We start from the raw sequence: 18094 nt of genomic DNA on the forward strand, positions 1-18094 counted from the left end.
CAAATATTCTTATCATACACATGTTCCTTATGACCAAGAATTAGCAATTTCCGTTTGTTTTGTCAATTTTCTAAAAACTATGACTTACCATGTTAGTTTTCATCATAGTACCGTTTTTTCATTGCCCTATATTTCTTCAACTTATAAAGCGCTTCAATCTCTTTGACGACGAACTCGCCGTGTTTCACCATGATTTTAACCTTTTCGGGATTTTGTTCTTGGCTGTTCTTTAAAAACACCTTGTGAAGTCTTGTACGGAAGAGGTCGTAACCCTGGGGCCAATCTCGACCCAAATGTAATAGCTGGGAAATAAAAAACCTGATAAATATCGATACTATCAATTATCAAAACAGTTGTTATTACTCGCGAGGTCATACAAACACTAAGTAAAATAAATAGGGAAACTTTTAGAAATGTTTCACTTTATCTAATTCTTACGTTACTTACAGTTTTATAAAGATTTAAAACTGCTCTACGATGTGGTTGCGACATCTTTAGAAAATACTTTCACAATTTTGTATTATTTAATTTCTTCAAAACAAAGTTCATAGTCCAAAAATCAAAATAAGCCATATAAATGTCAACAAACAACTGACAATGACAAGACATTAAGACAGCAGGATAGCAATAAACAATTCACAACATGTGAGAAAAGGACAACTTGCGTACAAGCGTTATGACATAAATGAAGTACTGCCAATACCACGCAAAGAAATGTACAGTGTTGCCAGTATTTGACATAACTACAAGCTTGGAAGTGACTATTTGAATAAATAGCCATTTAATAAATCAAACAGCAAGTCCTTTGGCTGAACAATACCACTGAATAGTTAAAAACGTTCTACGTCTCAATTTATTTAAAGCCACCTATATAATACTTACTCTTTTTCCAAATAATACAGGGTTATAGGTAAAACACTAACGACCTCTCAGGACCATATTACTAATATCATAAACTAAAACTTTTGTTCTATGACTTTTAATAATTCTCAGATTTTAGTTCATCAAAATTTTCACACAAAAATTAAAATATTTCAAGTGTACGCTCTAAAAGTTACGAAGTCTATGCGAAGCACAGTAAACAGTAGTACAAAAGACAGCGGAGGGGAGCAAGGAGCGGGGCGCCGGGGGGGGGGAGCGTTTGACCTATTTACGAGCGGCCGTCAGTCGTTTTTATGCGCCCGCGTCGCATCATACGTGTCCTTGTAGGGAAATTCGGTGGTGCGAATTTAATTATCTTTACAATATGGCGTATCGATATTCAAATTTCGAGTACACGGAAATGGTGCGAACGCTAAGTATGATGACAATGTTTCGGAAGCCTAGCTGAGTAACAATGCTAGCCGCCACACAGCGGTTACGAGATTACGGGCAATTCCGGCATGCCATCAGGGATAGTGATCGTCCACCGAGGCACACAGTACGTGAAAAAGACGATATTTTGTTTTTTTATTTGGCCTTTTCGTAAAAAGGCGGGAAATCGTAGCGTAGCGAGTTACCAATTCAAAAGTATGACTAGATACGAGAATAGTGCGCGGGAGGGTAGACAAAGATCTTGCATTCATTCTGATAATCTCGACTCGTCCGCACACTCTAAGGTCGACTAATCGCTCGACTGGTCTCGATCGGGCCTTTTGTTGGTGAAGAAATGGTAGAAGCGTGCTTATCACTATAGCAAAATAGAGTTGAAATGTGTTAGATAGACTAATGAAATCTTGTAGGTTTGTTTTTGGCAAATGTATTATGTTTTATAAAAAGTCATAGAACAAAAGTTGTAGTTTATGACGTTAGTAATACAGTCCTGCAAGGTTGTTAGTGATTTACCAATAACCCTGTATAAGCAACTCGTTAGAAATTCTTTACATAAAATGGCGCCAAAACGTCTCAAACAGAATTTTGAATCTCGAACTTACGTATCTTAGCAACGAAAAGATTCTGATATTCAATAAAAATTAAAGCCACAGAGTGCACGTTCTATTATGGTTGAAACTCAAAGTTGAAGCGAGTATTAATAAAATAATTATTATTCCAGTAACATTACTTAAGTACCCATCAAATATTCATTTTTGCTTGAAGACTCAAAAGTGAAGGTGAATACATACGATGTCTGACAAGGATCCCAACGGTGAGTTCTTATCTAAATATCTTCATTTAAAATGAATGCCTATCCTATTTCGTCTAACTGGATGCAGCTGATTATTAATCTTAGGTAAGTATGCGTAGTTCGACTACCCACCTGACGTCCTCAACCCAGTTTGAAGGTATCTGGGCAGAATGATAGCCCAGGTTATGGTACATACCTGCCGTTTCTGTATCATTGATAATTTCTGAAGCGCAGCTATAATCGAATATATTAAACATAATTGAACTTTTAAAGATAACAGAACTAGTGTCCGAAGATATTGGCAGTCAATTCATGATCAGCTAAATTATTAACTAAGTATATATCTAATATCTTTTTTTACAATAGATGAGGGCGAGGAGGGAGAAGGTGAGGAAAATGAAAAACAAACTGAAGAGCAGGAGCCTGAAATGTATGAAGGTAATGAAGAGGAATTCGTGGAAGAAGAGTCTATCCTCTCAGAATATGACCCCGATGATTTCATTTCTGAAGCAGTTACTACTCCACATTCTTCTATACCGATCGATATGTTCGATTTTGAGTATCCTTTGCAGAAAAATACAGCAAGCAAAAAACGTCACGTAATCTAGGGTTACTCCAAACAGATTTTTTTACATTATGAATAGCTCAATTAGCTGGTTCTATTTATTCAATGACTTTCATAGAGGATGGGGATGGTTGTAGAAAAAAAGTTCTAATATGGCAGGACGGGTTGTTTACCTAAATAACGACGTTAAGTTTTTCTTTAATAACTTTCTTAACCAAACTAAGACACTCGTACGGCTACAACTGTCACAAGTTCTTCAATCTATGCGCGTGCGACGACTCTGTCGTGTGCTGGTCGGCTGGCAGCATTATTACTTTTCTCGACGTCAACACGAAGCAGACGTGGTTTCGCCGCAGCACCACGGGAGGAACAGTTGGGAGTCTTACGGTAAATTAATTCATTCGCTCTTTGCATACATACCTATAGAAATGTATGTCCAGTCTCAACAACTTTATAATTAAATGTTTTTGTACCCAAAAAATCATTAAATTGTACCCAATTCGTCTTTGTGATTAGTCCTACAGAACAGACCCTTATTATCGCATAGCGATAGCAGAGGATAGAGAGGGAGAACGTGAACCACTTATATTGTTATATACGTGGCCTCAAATGGAAATAGACGCAGCCCTTCGTGATGGAACTACTAATGCTTATGCCATTTTGGACTTCAGGTAACTTTTACATGTAGAAGTTGCTATTGCAATTTTTTTTTCTTTCTGAATATAAAGTATTGAGATTTAAATTCTCATTACTACCTAGTTACTTAGGTAATTTTGTACTTTACAGTCCGGACGGTCTGCTATTAGCCTCAGTGGGAAAAGAACCAGATTACAACATTACCATTTGGAACTGGAGACGACACAAGATTCTTCTACGCACCAGCGCCTTTACTTACGACGTTAACGCGGTCAAGTTCTCGCCCTACTGTGAAGGACAACTTACTACAGCAGGTCATTTGTTAACTAAGTTTTCTTATGTTTACACATTGTTTTAAGATCATTAAAACCGTCGGTATTTTCTTATCGGAAAATTAAAGGTCAAAAAGCCATAATAAATTAAGTTTTACCTAAAAATAATAAATTTGTCGTAATCGGTAATTTTACAGGTGCCGCTCATATAAAATTCTGGAAAATGGCTGAAACCTTTACTGGACTGAAACTGAAAGGCGAACTTGGCAGATTTGGCAAGACAGAAATCTGTGATGTACTCGGCGTTTATCCAATGCCTGATGAAAAGGTTAAAACATATTGTGCAATTATTACTGGCAAAGGTTTTATTTTTACAAAGAGATATCTAAAGGTCACGGCTCAATTTAAAACAAAGTTTCTTGCTGACATTTATCATCTAACCCTTTCCCTTTTGAATAAAATAACGACCTCTATAATTGCTGTCCTTTAAATTGGGTATTGTTAAGTTTGTTAACCACGCTTTTTAGGTATTATCTGGATGTGAATGGGGCAATATATTAGTGTGGGAAGCAGGCCTCGTCAAACTAGAAGTCACTCAGAAGGGAAGAAAATTCTGTCATAAAGCACCCATTGTAAGTAGAATTACATAATACACACACACACACACACACACATTCCCAATTCGGTCCGCTTACGCTTATCCCAGATCGAATTTAGAGCTATCTTAGCAAACCTAACTATCAACTGATCTTTGGTTGTAGATCATATTCGTTTTTCATAAACACATTTCAGATCCAATTTATGCTAAGTCCAGCTGGTGACGAAGTGACAACTATAGCTCGCGACGGATGCATCCGTGCGTGGTATTGGGATACCGTGGACCAAGCTGATCCACCCGAAGACGACCCTTATGTGGAACTTAACCCTGTTGCTGAGACTTGCGTATGTATATATTTATGTTTCACCCAGACTACGTTTTTAGGTCCCTACCAAAAGCCAATATTTCGTTTACAGGTCCCTGGTTGCGAGATCATGTGTCTTAAACATAAAAAAGACACTTTTTGGTACGCCCAAGTAAGTGTAAAATACAATTCTGTATAAAAATAGGACAGACGTGCATAGTACTCACGTCTATTTCCCTTCTAGGACGGCAAGGGTGGCGTTTGGGTTGTGGAACTAGATGTTGATAAAATAGATTGTAATCATCGGAAGGTTACTACTTCTCATTCTGGGGGTGTCGTTGCTATGGCTGCTATAAGGACACATCCCATCCTGATCACAACTGGAGAAGATGGTGCTTTACATGCTTACAATACACGAAAGCACACTCTTCTGGCTCGATATATTTTCCCGAAACCTGTTACGTGTCTACTTTACCCACCTACAGACGTAAGTAACAATTTTAATTTCTGTGTTTAAATAAATATATTTGAAATAAGATTTAATGATGTTTCCAACATTGAAGGTGGATGAAACCTCTCACATCTTAATAGTGGGTTTCGAAGACGGTATAATGCGCACGCTGCTGCTACATCCGGAAAGACTTGAAGGTCAGAAAACTATGATCGACATTCGGATAGATTCAGTACTCACTATTCATAGCGATGAGTCTGACGAAGCTGACGTCATGGATTTGATATCGGTGAGTTTTTTTTTTACACGCTTTTTATCTAGGTTATAACTTACAATAAAGTTTTAAAATAAAATAATAATATTTATTTTTAGTTATTGAAACCACACTCAAAAGCGATAACGCAAATATCAATTAACGCCCAGCGCACTATACTGGTGACTTGTGGGCAGGACAGCACCATATTCATGTACCAGTTGAATTTAGGCACTCCCTTCGAACTTCAGAGAGTTGGTTTCATTGAAACTCCAAATAATATCGCGTTTATTACATGGAAACCTAACACGGTAAGTAAAAGTCAAGAGTCGGTAAGTCAAGAGTACGACCTGCATTGTACCTAAACCTAACATCCTCGTATTTTTTGTTTCTTTTGACATCTATCACTTAAAGCACTAAAAAGCGAAGTGTTTGAGTGAGTGTGAGTTTTGAAAGCGAGCTGGCGATTACCAACTGCCAACTATATGGGCCTCGCTCAATAGATTTTAGCCCGGATAAAAGACATATTTTTTTTTAAAGACAAAAGCTTTTAAGATATCTTTGTACCTTTCAGGACCGCACACTTTTGCTCTGTGGTCAAGTGGGACTCATAATGGAGGCGACCCTACCGTTGCCCGTAGTGCGCCCGTACGCCGATATTTCAACTTTTAAATTAGAATTTCAATCCTATAAAGAATCATTGGTGAAAAAGCAATTGTAAGTACATGATATTTATTTAATAAATATTTACTCTAGTGCTGCTGCAATGATGAAAATGAAAACTCAGTAGTGTCGAACCTTAAAGGCAAAGTTTGAACCTATTGCTCCGTGTGCTAAATTTATCTTGGTCATAATGGAGTTATTCAATTAAAAATGTTTTGTTAGCATGCGCCACAGGCCTTTCCCAGAACCTGAAGATCTTGCAAGCATAGATGAAGAAACTTTGAAAGCACAGGCTGCTATAGGAGATGATGACGAACCAACTGAGTGGATCGGCGAAATAGAACTAAGTAAGTTACTTGATGATTCCCAAAAAAGTCTCTCGTCCGGGTCACTTTTGTTTCTGTCAATGCTACATTGTATTTTTAATTTTAACTGTCCTTAATCAATTAACACTTAGTACTAATTAAATGATCATCAAACGAATGGTTTATTATCCTAGTGGAAAGCGAGAGCATGCTAGGAACAACAATTACTTGGGCCGAATACTGCCATGAAGGCATCTGGATTGTTCAGCAAGGGACAGGAGCTTTGCTTCTTATCCAGCCTGGAACCAACAAAATCCTCAAGTACGCTCCTTTCATCGGGGCTTGGTGTGAAGATATGACTGCTTTGAAATTTGTGTAAGTTATTATGGCAAAAAAGTGGTGTGTCTTAGCAACTTCTTGTTGATTCGTAACGCTTGAAAGCCTGCAATTATTTTTGACCTCCGAACTAAACAATATTGAATCAGATGTGACGGCCGGTACTTGGTAGTTGGAACAAACAGGGGATATATCCGAGTGGTGCGCATGCCAACTGAAGAGGAAGATAATCCTCAACATCACTTCAGAGTTTGGATGGCAGCCCAGCAGAAACTATTACGAAGTTTGAAAGGTCGCCGATTAGCTAAAGAAGAGGTAATATTTGTGATAAAGACCAGTAACTAATTTAAAAAAAATATGAAGCAATATTTATTGCTATTGTTTTATTTACAAATAAATCCCCTCTTGTTTAATTTTTCAGAAACAACCAATACCTCGTATAGACTTCATTGACAGTTACTATTTACCGATGCATGATCAATACACTGGGCGTATTACATGTCTGGAATTTAGCCACAATTCAAAGTAAGATCCTTTAAAAAATATTAAGGTACCTAAAGTTAATAAATAAGCCGTCCTTAATTCCATTGTTTCAATTTCAGATACCTATATTCTTCTGGAGCTGACGGTAATATTTTCTCTTATAGAGTAAATTTTCCAGAACGACTGCTACCGAAGCAGATACTGCCATACCCTCCAGAGTCGATGGTGAGTCGAAAAAGTTGTATATATATTACTTTATTTACCTTGCTCTTATCATTGAGACCACAGAAAATCTGAGCAGAAATAACACTGTTTCATGGTTAGAATCAGGCTTAGCCAAAATGCTCAACTTTTACAGACAGTTACCAAATTAAAAGAGCCTAGCACGGTGGAAGGTGAGTTGATGTCCCACGAACAGCTAAAGCAGAAAGAGGAATTTGACAAAATGATGGCCATTGCAAACGCACATAAGAAGAAAGTTCGAGAACAACTGGCTGTAATCACAACTGAGTACAGCAAATTAATAAAAGCGTAAGGAATATTCTAGTGCTTCTTTTAAATAGCTTAACAAAATATTGAATGCTATATTACCAATGAATTTGGAAATGTCCCAGATTCTGGGTATTTGAGTAACGAAAGCTTAACCAGATAGTGCTTACAGCCCATTAGTCGCCACGTATCTAAGAAGTAATTAAACATATTTAATTTATCCAGGAATCGTGCATTACCTTATTCGCAACAAATAGACGTAACCCTAGACCCCCGTCCCCTAAAAGTTCAAGAGAGAGAATTGGATGATGCTAAAGCTCTGACAATCAGAAAATTAGCTCATCAATTGGAAGCTTCTGATTTGGGGCTAGAAAAGATGTATTCAAGGAATATTATACAGCTCGACGTATTTCCTTTTAGTGTAAGGGCAATAAGGTAAGTGTAGAATGATTAAAAAAACTATTTGAAGTAGATTGGAACTGATTTCCTTTGTTTTAAAACACTCACTTTCTGAAGGATGTAGGTACCTTGTTAATTATTGCAGGGAGCCTGAAATGATACTAAGAACTCTACGCCAAAAGAATCTCTCCAAAGCATTCTACGCGCAACTTGATGAAGTGTACCAGAAGTTAGCTGAAGCTGCTTTGAAAGGAAGGTAGGGTACATCACATTCTTAGATTTTATATTTCCACTTATTTTCAATAGCCTAGGAGATATTATGAAATGTGTTTAATTTGTTTTTGAAATGTACATGCTGCTAGGGATATGAATTTGTTGGAATTGGCTGAGAAAGAGCTAAAGTAAGTAATTTTGTTCGATTGAAACTCTTTTTCACAACTATCGAAACATTTTCTTTATCACTATCGATCATCGCATCATTCTAAAACAGGCGAACGGAGTCACAAATTCGTCGAGTAGCGGCTCGCAGGGCGTCATACGGTCCTCCAAGGGTTGCTTCGTTCTTACTGGGCCTTCCACCAAAACCACCATACCCTCTTAAGAAAGCTCTCAGAAATTACCACATCCGCCTGAACAGACATCATAATCAATTTATTGAGGTTTGTGTATTTCCTTTTTTTCTCTATCTACTATAACTTTGCAAAATCAGTTTAAGCTTTATGCACGACAATATCTGGAAACCACATACCGATGCATATTTACGTCGTTCTTCTACAATCTATAGTCTGTTATTTCTAGATTTTATTAATCTGAAATGTTTCTTCGTAGTGGCAAAATCATCTCAATCTTAAACCAGATCCAAACGCCATGCCTCCGGGGGCAGCCGAGGCATTGAAGGAAGCTGAGGCAAGCATCGGTAACCGCATACTGAAGACACATCCTGACTATGTGGCACCGCCCGGACACAATACTCAGTTACGTGTCTGCCTAATACGGAAAGAGGTCAGCCTATTCAAAATAACAAGCAGCTTCATATATAGCAAATAAAGATATTAAGATCCATTACCATATAACACATTAAACTTAATTTCTAGATATACGACATAAAACACGAATTCAATGAGAAAGTGCTTGAACTAAGGAACCGAAAAGTTCAGATGGTCACGCGTATGAAGGAGATCGGGGAGCGCTTGTCAGAGATTCGCATAGAGATACCAGCCAAGCTTGTGAAAACTCCACCACCACTGCCTCAGTTCGACGTCGAACTTGAGTTCCCTGAAAGGCATCTGGAAGTGAGTATTGTAATATTTTGGCTTGCATTCCTATCTCCTATTCAAAATGATATATATATATATATATATATGATATATACATATATTTCCTATTTAAAAGAACAGTTCATTCTTATTCCAATATTCCAAGGGCATAGAATGGTCTTTATTTAGTAGGTATGTTCGTATGGAATTTACGTTGTTATGAACTCTGTTTTAATCATTAAGGATTTTATATACTTAAAAAATCAATGTCACAGGTAAAACCGGAGCCTATACATACACATGGTGGCCGCGCACCAACGTCAAAAAAATCGCAACAAGTTCAGGAGCGAAGAAGAATGTCTCAAATGCACCAAGCAGCCAGGGTACGCGCACCAAGGGTTGAAAGCTTCGTACCGATTACTGGTGAGAGAACCAACAGATTCCGATCCACATTTACGGCATTTTGTATTTAGCTACTAAACCCAGCTTTCAGTCTATAAATATACTTTGTCATGACCATGTATTTTTAATTGCAGTAACACGCCCTCTGGTTGCTTCTTGGGAACTTCTGAGAGTTAGACAAGACCAGGAATCCACGGAGATTGAGAATGAACTTCGAGAGAGACGCATTGAGAGGTGTATATAAATTAGAAATTACTTACAAAAAACAATATTCTTTTGTAATGTTGCTCTTAATACTACATATTTTGCCATGTTATTACAGGCATCTTTTTGAACAAGATAGGCTACTAGAGGAAGCAGAAGCTGCAGTTACCCAATTTGATGCGCGGTTAAAAGAGTTGCAGCGTACGCGCATAAGAGTTCAGGTTTGGTCAATTCCAAATAAGTATAATTGAACATTCGTAGATAGTCATACTGAAACTACAAATGTAGCAACTTAATGTACGCATTGACTTCTCGTCTGTGGCGAGGGACCTTTCGACGTCACGCTTTACTGGTACCTACTAATTTGTTTTAGGAAAAATCGCAACTCCTTGAGATACACTTGTGCCAGTTGCACAGAGAAATGAATGTCTTGAACCGCTTCGAGATGCATGAGGACCGCCTAGCTGAACGAGTTTACTCAAAACTAATGCAGGTGATGACTGTTCCATATTAATGAAGGAGAAATAGCGAGAGGTAATGTAAATTCTGATAAAGCTTGTCAAAGAAAATACATAGTTGAACTACGATACCTATATAAGAATAAGCTTGCCTGGAGAGCCAGTAAAATTCGTTAGTACCAACTTATGCAAGAATCAGTATGAAACATAGGTATCCAATCAGTTTTAAAATCTATCAGGTCCGGGGCGTTCAAGAACAGATAAGCGAATGCGAGCATCGCATTGAAGAGCATAAGGCAGAGAAAGACAACATCAATGCTGCATGTGAGGAGTTACAGAGGAAGTTCAAGAGACTGGTGCAGGACAACAAGTTCGCTGACTTCTTGCGCAGAATATTCAAGAAGAAGTACCGAGCGCCACGACTTCATGATGATGATGGTAAAAACGTTGATTTCCATTTTGGGGTTTAGTTTTATTAAGACAGAAACCTCTAAAAATTGCCGAGAAAATAAAAATATACGAAAAAAATGATGTAACTTATTCTTGTACGGGAAGTAATGAGGCAGTTCCAACGAGTCAAATCCATCACTTTTATTTAACCGTCAGAAACGGTTACTCTCTATGCAATATTTACGAAAACTAGCTATGACGTCTCTCGAAACCCGAGTAACAGATAATGAAATTTTGGCGATTGAATAGAATCTTCTGAATCGGAGTCATCATCATCATCGAGCGACGAAGAAGATGAAGGCAGTTTGGACAGTCGAGACATTGGTCCCATACGCCTGGATCCCAATATCTGTCCCGAAGGCTGCGAACAGGAAACTTATGATCTAACATACGAAATGAGGGGCGACAGGTAATAAGTAGTAATAACTGATTTACGCATGATAGTATTGGAAACGGCCATAATTGTTTTTTTTAAGAAACATTTTTTTTGTAATTTTTTTGTATTTTTTTTTAGACATAAACTCGAACAAAACATAATGGAGCAAGACCGTTTGGTTGAGCTTTTAAAGCGGGACATTGAGGCACATAACAAGGTTAGGCGGAAGCTATCTGCGCAACTGGACCAAAGGAAAAATGACTTGAGGGAATTTATGGTACATAACAAAGAAAAACTTAATAAGCAACCACTTTTATACGTAGTAAATTAAGTTAAAACAGTTACATGCTTATGCATGATATTTCTTTAAGCTGGAGAAACAGAGTTGCCTGAACGATGTGGAGACAGTAGTGGTACTTCGCTACGATCAAATTAGAGCGGCAGCTATAAGCGGGTGCACCGGTGCTAAAGGCCTGTCGCAGGCTGTGGTGTTCCCTGAAGCATTACTCACCCGACTGAGGAAAAGAGTTTTGGAGCTACAAGAAGAGATCAGGCAGCAGAGGTTGAGGCAGAAGTAAGGAGTAACTGGTTTAGTAGAACGTAATCTGTGAGGTATTTGATAATACTCGTATCTATAGTATTTTAGTATTAACGACGTCAAAAATCATCAAATGCTCCGGCTGTGAGTTAGCAGCGGCGAGGGGGGAGTGTCAGACTCTTACTGACTAAAAACCGTCGTGTTCCGGCGTAGGCCTTTTATGTACCAGGGCCGCGGTAACTCTTTCGAACAATCCCGCAACCCCAGCAGGCCTTGTCCCTGCTGGGCCCCGCTGGGGTATCTATAGTCCTAATGCGTAATTACCAATACATACCTACTTAGATATGCATTTATGTCACTCGTGTGTAAGACAAGAAGACTAGTCCAGAAACATTGGTATGCAGGATAAACCGCACTCACCTGTTCCGCATGAACGTGGACTTGCGCGCGATGGAGGCGGAGGCGACGGACCTGCGCGCGCAGATGCGCGACGTGCTCACGCGCAAGCTGGGCAAGCCACGCAAGGTACTATTCTTTATTGACAACTTTTTCTTCCTCCTCCGAGCCTTTTTACCAAACTATGTTGGGGTCGGCTTCCAGTCTAACCGGATGTAGCTGAGTTCTTTATTGACAACTCCAAATACTATTAATTTGGATTTCTAAAAGAGGATACACAGATCACTTGCAATAAACACATAAATAACTAGTTGTTACGTTTATTCAAATTAAGCTCATAAATCAGCACTTGTGCTCATTCAGCACTTTTTGAACGTTAAAAACAACAGACGGCCCTTAAACCCTTCCCCTAAGAAGAAGAGGCTTAACAAACTCCCCAGCTACCTGTACCCATGTTTCATTTTTATATATAACTGGCTGATCCCGCGAACTTCGTATCGTTTAAACTTCCCTGGAACTCTACAAACATTTTAAAACCAAAAAAAGCCAAATCGGTCCAGCCATTCTCGAGTTTTAGTGACACTAACGAACAGCAATTCATTTTTATATATAAGATTTTATGTGAGTCATTTAATTTGTGGTGGTGATGCGTGGTTTGTTCACTTAAGGTGGACCGCACACTGGACGACCTGCTGCGGCAGATGGCGCGGCGCCACAAGTACTCGCTGCGGTACGGCGCGCTGCCGCACGTGCGCGCGCAGCTTAAGACCTGGAACGTGAGTCATTATAAAAAAAAATCGTTTATTAAATTCAATTGTACATAAGTTTTACAGTAATTTACTTAATTCTAAATAAGTGCTGATATATATATAATTTGCCTGAACTAGACATTCACTTGTCTGGTGAAGAGGAAAATGGCTACATGCCATAACGGATCATCTCCTAAAAAAGTAGTGCTCAAAAATGAGGGTTTTCGGGAGACGCGAAACGTTACTTACTCCGCCATCATACGCCTTCTTTGAAACCAATGGCAACTTTTTGCAATACCTACTTACGTAGTCATCTTTGATAATACCAAAAGTCGTTGGCAGATGTCTCAAAGAACCCGAAGCTAATGCCACTTTACATCAATCAGATACTCAATTTAATATTAGATTTCTTTAATACAATAATTTAATTATTTATTTCAGGAGCGCATTAGCGAGCTCGAAAAGAAATATCTATCCTCTATGAACAACTATTCCGATCGCCTCCGGTTGGCTGCAGCACTGCAATCTGAAGCGCTACCTTACACGGTGAACCTTGTTTTATTAACTATTTACTTTTACTCAAAAGATCCCTTACTTGACTTATAACAAAAAAAATGTTTTTCTTTAGTACTAATGTATGTAGTGCGGATAAGTAAATCCATGACTTCCCCGAAGGAAACTGACAACTTTTCCTAATTTTCAAATTTTCAAATTCGTACTGCAGAGCCCCCAAACTATTGCTGAGATGTGTGGAGGATACAACTTAGAACAATACCAGCGTGATGTCATGCGTCTTCTTATTATAAGACAACGACAGAAGCAACAAATAAAGGTGATTGCTACCATTATACATGTACAAATGAGATGAGACACCTTGAAAGCACGTATATATTGAGGTCTGAAAGAAATGTAGTAACCCCCAATGTCTCCTAATTTATTCCCAATGCTTCAAATTTAATTGCTTTAAATCAATCTATTTCACCAACTATGCCCACTGATTTCAACAGGAACTGCAAGCAGAAATCTTAAGTCTTCGCCAGAAGCCATTATCAACGAGGAGCCCACCACCATCTTACAGACCAATGGAACCGGAGCCTTCGGACATTTACTTAGTAATGGCACCTCGAGCTCGTCAAGAACATAAAAAATACTTTCCCATGTGAGTCCTTTAACAGTACTCACATTGACATTACGTGAAATGTCAGTGAGCATACCTATGCCCAGCCCCAATTCGGAAATTTCTTCAATCCTACGCGTATGTCTTCAATCCTACATATGGACACATTGGATGACGGACTCTCCCACAAAACTGAGATGCAACTTCACATCGTACAAATCCAGATTGCTTTCGCGTAGTATCTCAAAAACTTTTATTTTATTTGCATCGCGCTCTGTTATGGTATTATCATGTGACTCTGAACTGTGAAAAGATGACAAGAAGCTTCAATTTTTCTTCGAAGCTTTCCGCAGGAAGTTTTCTGCGCTGTGAATTCTCATAGTTGGTATGCAGTAGACATTCTCAGATAGCGCAAATATGCAAGTCTATGATAATCAACCTGAGCAACTCTTTGCTCAACTGTTTGTTTGCTGTTGGCAGAGGCCAACGATGCTTAGGATACTTAGTATAGTAAATTTCAGATCTTCGGCTTTTGTCGTTATTCAAGTTAAAATTATCAGTTTCTTTTTATTGTTAACTTGCAGAACACCTTTAATTTCAAAAACGGAAATGACGGAAAACGTAACATCAATGATGTTACTATTCGACTGCCTCGACGCAATGCGTTTATCGCGGGATGAAGCTGAGCTCCTACTCAAAGATGTCATGACCATGCTGCCCGACGTCATGACTGGGTATATTTAATTATGTTCACTTACTCTTATTCACGCATATTCGATCAAATCATTCGAGACCAACACTGATTGATGAAATTTATTTATACACACTTACCTCGTACCTTTTACAGAGGGAAAGCCATGGCAATTGGCATTTCGGGTTGTTTAAATTCTGTGGGGATCTAAGTTCTGGTTTTACGAGACCAAAGTCTGTTTTTAATTGATAAAATTGGGGGTAAGAACGTAAATGTCGGTTACGCCTGATCTTTCACCGGTCGTGTCGGATTACTCTGACTGATATTGTAAATGTGCCTTGCAGACAGTGTTCTCGCTATGATTTGGTTGATGCTGTTGTACGCAAGTGGCAGCTAAAAGCTGGAGGTGATCCGAGAAACTACAAGCAGCAGACTAGAGCATTTGACGCTTTAGCGGCTTTAGTTGATCTCCTCGTAAAACAACAAGTAAGTTTGCACTCAAATGCTCTGCTTATCTTACCTACTTAATTTTGCGCCTCACAGATCCTAGTAGCTTGGGTCTGTGGGCGGTGAGTTCGGGTGGCTCATCGTCCCTCTGTCTTTCTAGACGACAGACCCGTGTCGACGGCGCGCGTTGTTCCACGCGCTCCTCAAAGAGATGTCAGCAACCCCAGCGGGGCCCAGCAGGGCCAAGGCCTGCCGGGGCTGCGGGTTGTTCGAAAGAGATACCGCGGCCCTGGTACATAAAAGGCCTATGACGGAACACGACGATTTTAGTCAGTAAGAGTCTGACACTCCCTCACCGCTGCTAACCCACAGCGGGAGGGGTCATTTGATGATTTTACGTCGCTAAAAAAAAAAATTATTAATATTTTTGGACCGTTACATCGAAATTATATTGGATGCCGTGCGAGATGCTCAGCAGACGTCACTTAGACGTCCTAAACTATCAGCACATCAATCATATCATTATTGGCAACAACGGTACAAATACTAATCTTCATTTTTAACATAGTTGGCAATAATTGAAGCTATGGAATCTCCGGAGTCTGTGATGGACAGTCTGGAAGGTGCTCTCTCGGAATTGGTGGAAGAGCATGAACGACTTGAAGAGCGCCTCGGACCTGCCATCGCTGCGCTCATGCACTCCGCTCATTTCAAAGATATAGGTTAGCATTGTTTCACACTGGACAAGATCGACACAGTCAATTAACGCCTAAACTTCTACTACAGTAGAATAATAAAGATGAAACATTCATAAGTTAGACCCTAGAGGCTTCGAAACGATTTGGAAAATTCTTGCACTGTTGGGTAGCTAACGCTTGAAAACTAGTCAGTTCAAACATTCTCAATTATTTCATAAGTACTATTTTGCAATATGAAAGAATTATTAATTATGAAAGAATTTAGAATATATACTTTAACTAATCACCTCAAAAAGTAATTTATTTGATGTTCGTGTTCCATTCTAGACGATCCTGAGACGTTGGCGTCTCTCGTGAAATCATTAGTGGACGAAAACCATCCTATCACCAACGATAGCCTTGAAAGAATCTGTTCTTTTGACGTCATAGAAGATATCAAAGGTAGTTTTATTTCATTAGATCTTGGTACCTGTGTGTCTATTAAAATTAAACTCTGAAACCCTTTTTTCAAGCCAGTAAACATGTGATTTCAATATTCAGTGCATGATATCATTCAAAAAGAAAACTTAGCACCTACTGAATGAAGTTATTTTTACATTAACAGACTGCGGTGTCGACATGCCAGAAGACGAAATAAAGAGGTTTGTTGCCAGAGCGATAGAAGCTCTACAGGCCCAGATAATAGAGCCAGAGGAACAGCAAGAGATCACTGAGGAAGTGCAAAGAGCGATGCAAGCCAGTGCCATAGATGCGGTAAGTCTAACTTTTCAGTTAGGTATGCGAATATTAGAGATTCTAGATTACGAAATACGAAAAGTACTAACTGTACCTATCAAAAACCTATATATTTTTTTTTTGTAATTTGTAATGTGTAAGTATATTGTTTCATCGTGTTGTGCTCACATACCTACCTACAGTTGTTTTGTTTCACGAAAGCGGTTGAGTCATACAAAGCAAGCTAGCTACATAATTATATTATCTAATCTGCCATCGTACATAGGTACATATGAGCAAATATTTAGAATAGATACCTAGGTATCTTGGCACTTGTCTTTGTAAGACTCGTCTCTCGTCGACTCGAACACAGCGAGCTTTTCCCATTGGCTTTTACGAGCTTGTACTATATGTATCAGTCGCTTTCGTGAGATAAAATATTATTAATTAATATATGTACCTACTGTAATAAATATGCTATTAATTTATTTCGTAAATTCTTTATTACAAACCTGGCCATTAGATGTCGCCTCAATTCGAATAGGTATGTATCCTATTATAAATTCTAAAATAATAGGTGAGTACTACCTACTTCCTATTGTAGACAATTAGATAAGATTGATTAACAATTTGAACACATAACATAACTAACCTATCACAAAAAATATTTCAGATGACGAAAGTAAGTGTCATCGCGAAGCGACCAAGTCGTAAATCGTCTGACATAACGATTAAACGCAAATCTCAGGGACCTAACCTAACCTAACCTAACCTAACCTAACCTAACCAACCCATTCTGAGCACGGGTTCAGCGGTCTCCTCCGACCGTAAAACCTTAGGCCGAGTCTCTATAGGCACGAAAACGCCAATGTCAATGGCTTCCGACGACGAAGACGTAGGGCCCAAGTCCAAACGTAGTACCTTGACAACTTCCGAACGACAGTCTTTAGTGAGCCGTGTGTCTGCAAGTATTATAGGGCCAGGAAGACAAAGCCAATCCGGTGGTGTCAGTCGATCTTAGAAATCTCTCGCAGGATTTCCTACTAGAAAACGCAAGCTATTATAATAATGTGTTTGAAAAATGATGTATGTGAGTTCTCATTAAATATTAAGAAATGTCTGTGTGCCTTATTTATTTTTTTTATTATAAAACAAGTTTGATGGCGTACCCAAACAATTCAAAAAAGACCACCGTTTTTACCGCGACTGCGGCTAGAGGTCAGAAACGCGCAGAGCTGAGAGTTCCTTCTTAGTTATTTTTTACAAATTATAAGCTTCAAAAGATGAAGATCGATATTATATTAGGTATATAGAGTAGGGTGGTCACTTTCGTTGCCGCTACGATTTGGGAGGCCGCGTACATTTTGCGTAGGATTGGCCAGGGGCCCGATTCTCCTAATTTTACTTAAGCGACCTTCGATTGACGTTCGACTCGATTCGACTGAGATCCAACCTCGACTCAATTACGATTGAAGCGTATGTGCCATTCCGCATTTTTTTCTTTGAAATAAACGTTTTTTATCCTTTTCTGTCATTCTATAATGAATCATTTTGTCTGCAAATGATTTACGGTTGCAAAATGATTGTACAGCAAACTACCGTATAGACCAAAATTATCAAAATTGCAGACCAATCGCACACCAATCAAATGTCAATCGAATACGATTGGTCTTTTATTAGTAGCAGAATGCCCGATATGGTTAAAACTGCTATTGCGATCATATTGCGATTCGATTTCTA

General features: G+C 38.8%; 2 protein-coding genes across 2 annotated transcripts; one reads left to right on the top strand and one right to left on the bottom strand.

Annotated features, from left to right (window-relative positions):
• Positions 1 to 57: 57 nt before the first annotated feature.
• LOC110376171 (electron transfer flavoprotein regulatory factor 1) lies at positions 58 to 608 on the bottom strand. Its single transcript, XM_021334562.3, has 2 exons — positions 448 to 608; positions 58 to 302 (listed from the first exon to the last, which is right to left on the bottom strand). Exons 1-2 carry the CDS (start codon positions 490 to 492, stop codon positions 93 to 95), a joined length of 255 nt encoding a protein of 84 aa, XP_021190237.2. The 5' UTR covers positions 493 to 608; the 3' UTR covers positions 58 to 92.
• Positions 609 to 1984: 1376 nt separating this feature from the next.
• On the top strand, positions 1985 to 17120 carry LOC110376126 (cilia- and flagella-associated protein 44). Its single transcript, XM_049840319.2, has 43 exons — positions 1985 to 2125; positions 2471 to 2663; positions 2894 to 3056; positions 3186 to 3340; positions 3456 to 3619; positions 3775 to 3905; positions 4105 to 4209; positions 4370 to 4519; positions 4592 to 4651; positions 4724 to 4966; positions 5043 to 5219; positions 5303 to 5494; positions 5758 to 5900; positions 6069 to 6193; positions 6346 to 6526; positions 6637 to 6802; positions 6909 to 7012; positions 7090 to 7195; positions 7329 to 7501; positions 7685 to 7894; positions 8004 to 8114; positions 8349 to 8517; positions 8687 to 8860; positions 8953 to 9150; positions 9390 to 9537; positions 9651 to 9750; positions 9839 to 9941; positions 10094 to 10213; positions 10418 to 10616; positions 10878 to 11037; positions 11143 to 11281; positions 11376 to 11578; positions 11947 to 12067; positions 12607 to 12714; positions 13129 to 13233; positions 13412 to 13519; positions 13695 to 13846; positions 14389 to 14538; positions 14840 to 14981; positions 15511 to 15664; positions 15968 to 16081; positions 16245 to 16393; positions 17028 to 17120. The coding sequence occupies exons 1-43, from the start codon at positions 2104 to 2106 to the stop codon at positions 17118 to 17120; spliced, it is 6183 nt and encodes a 2060-aa protein (XP_049696276.2). The 5' UTR covers positions 1985 to 2103.
• Positions 17121 to 18094: the final 974 nt, after the last annotated feature.

Source organism: Helicoverpa armigera, chromosome 13 (genome assembly GCF_030705265.1).
Source record: "Helicoverpa armigera isolate CAAS_96S chromosome 13, ASM3070526v1, whole genome shotgun sequence".
Classification (NCBI taxonomy): Eukaryota; Metazoa; Arthropoda; class Insecta; order Lepidoptera; family Noctuidae; genus Helicoverpa; species Helicoverpa armigera.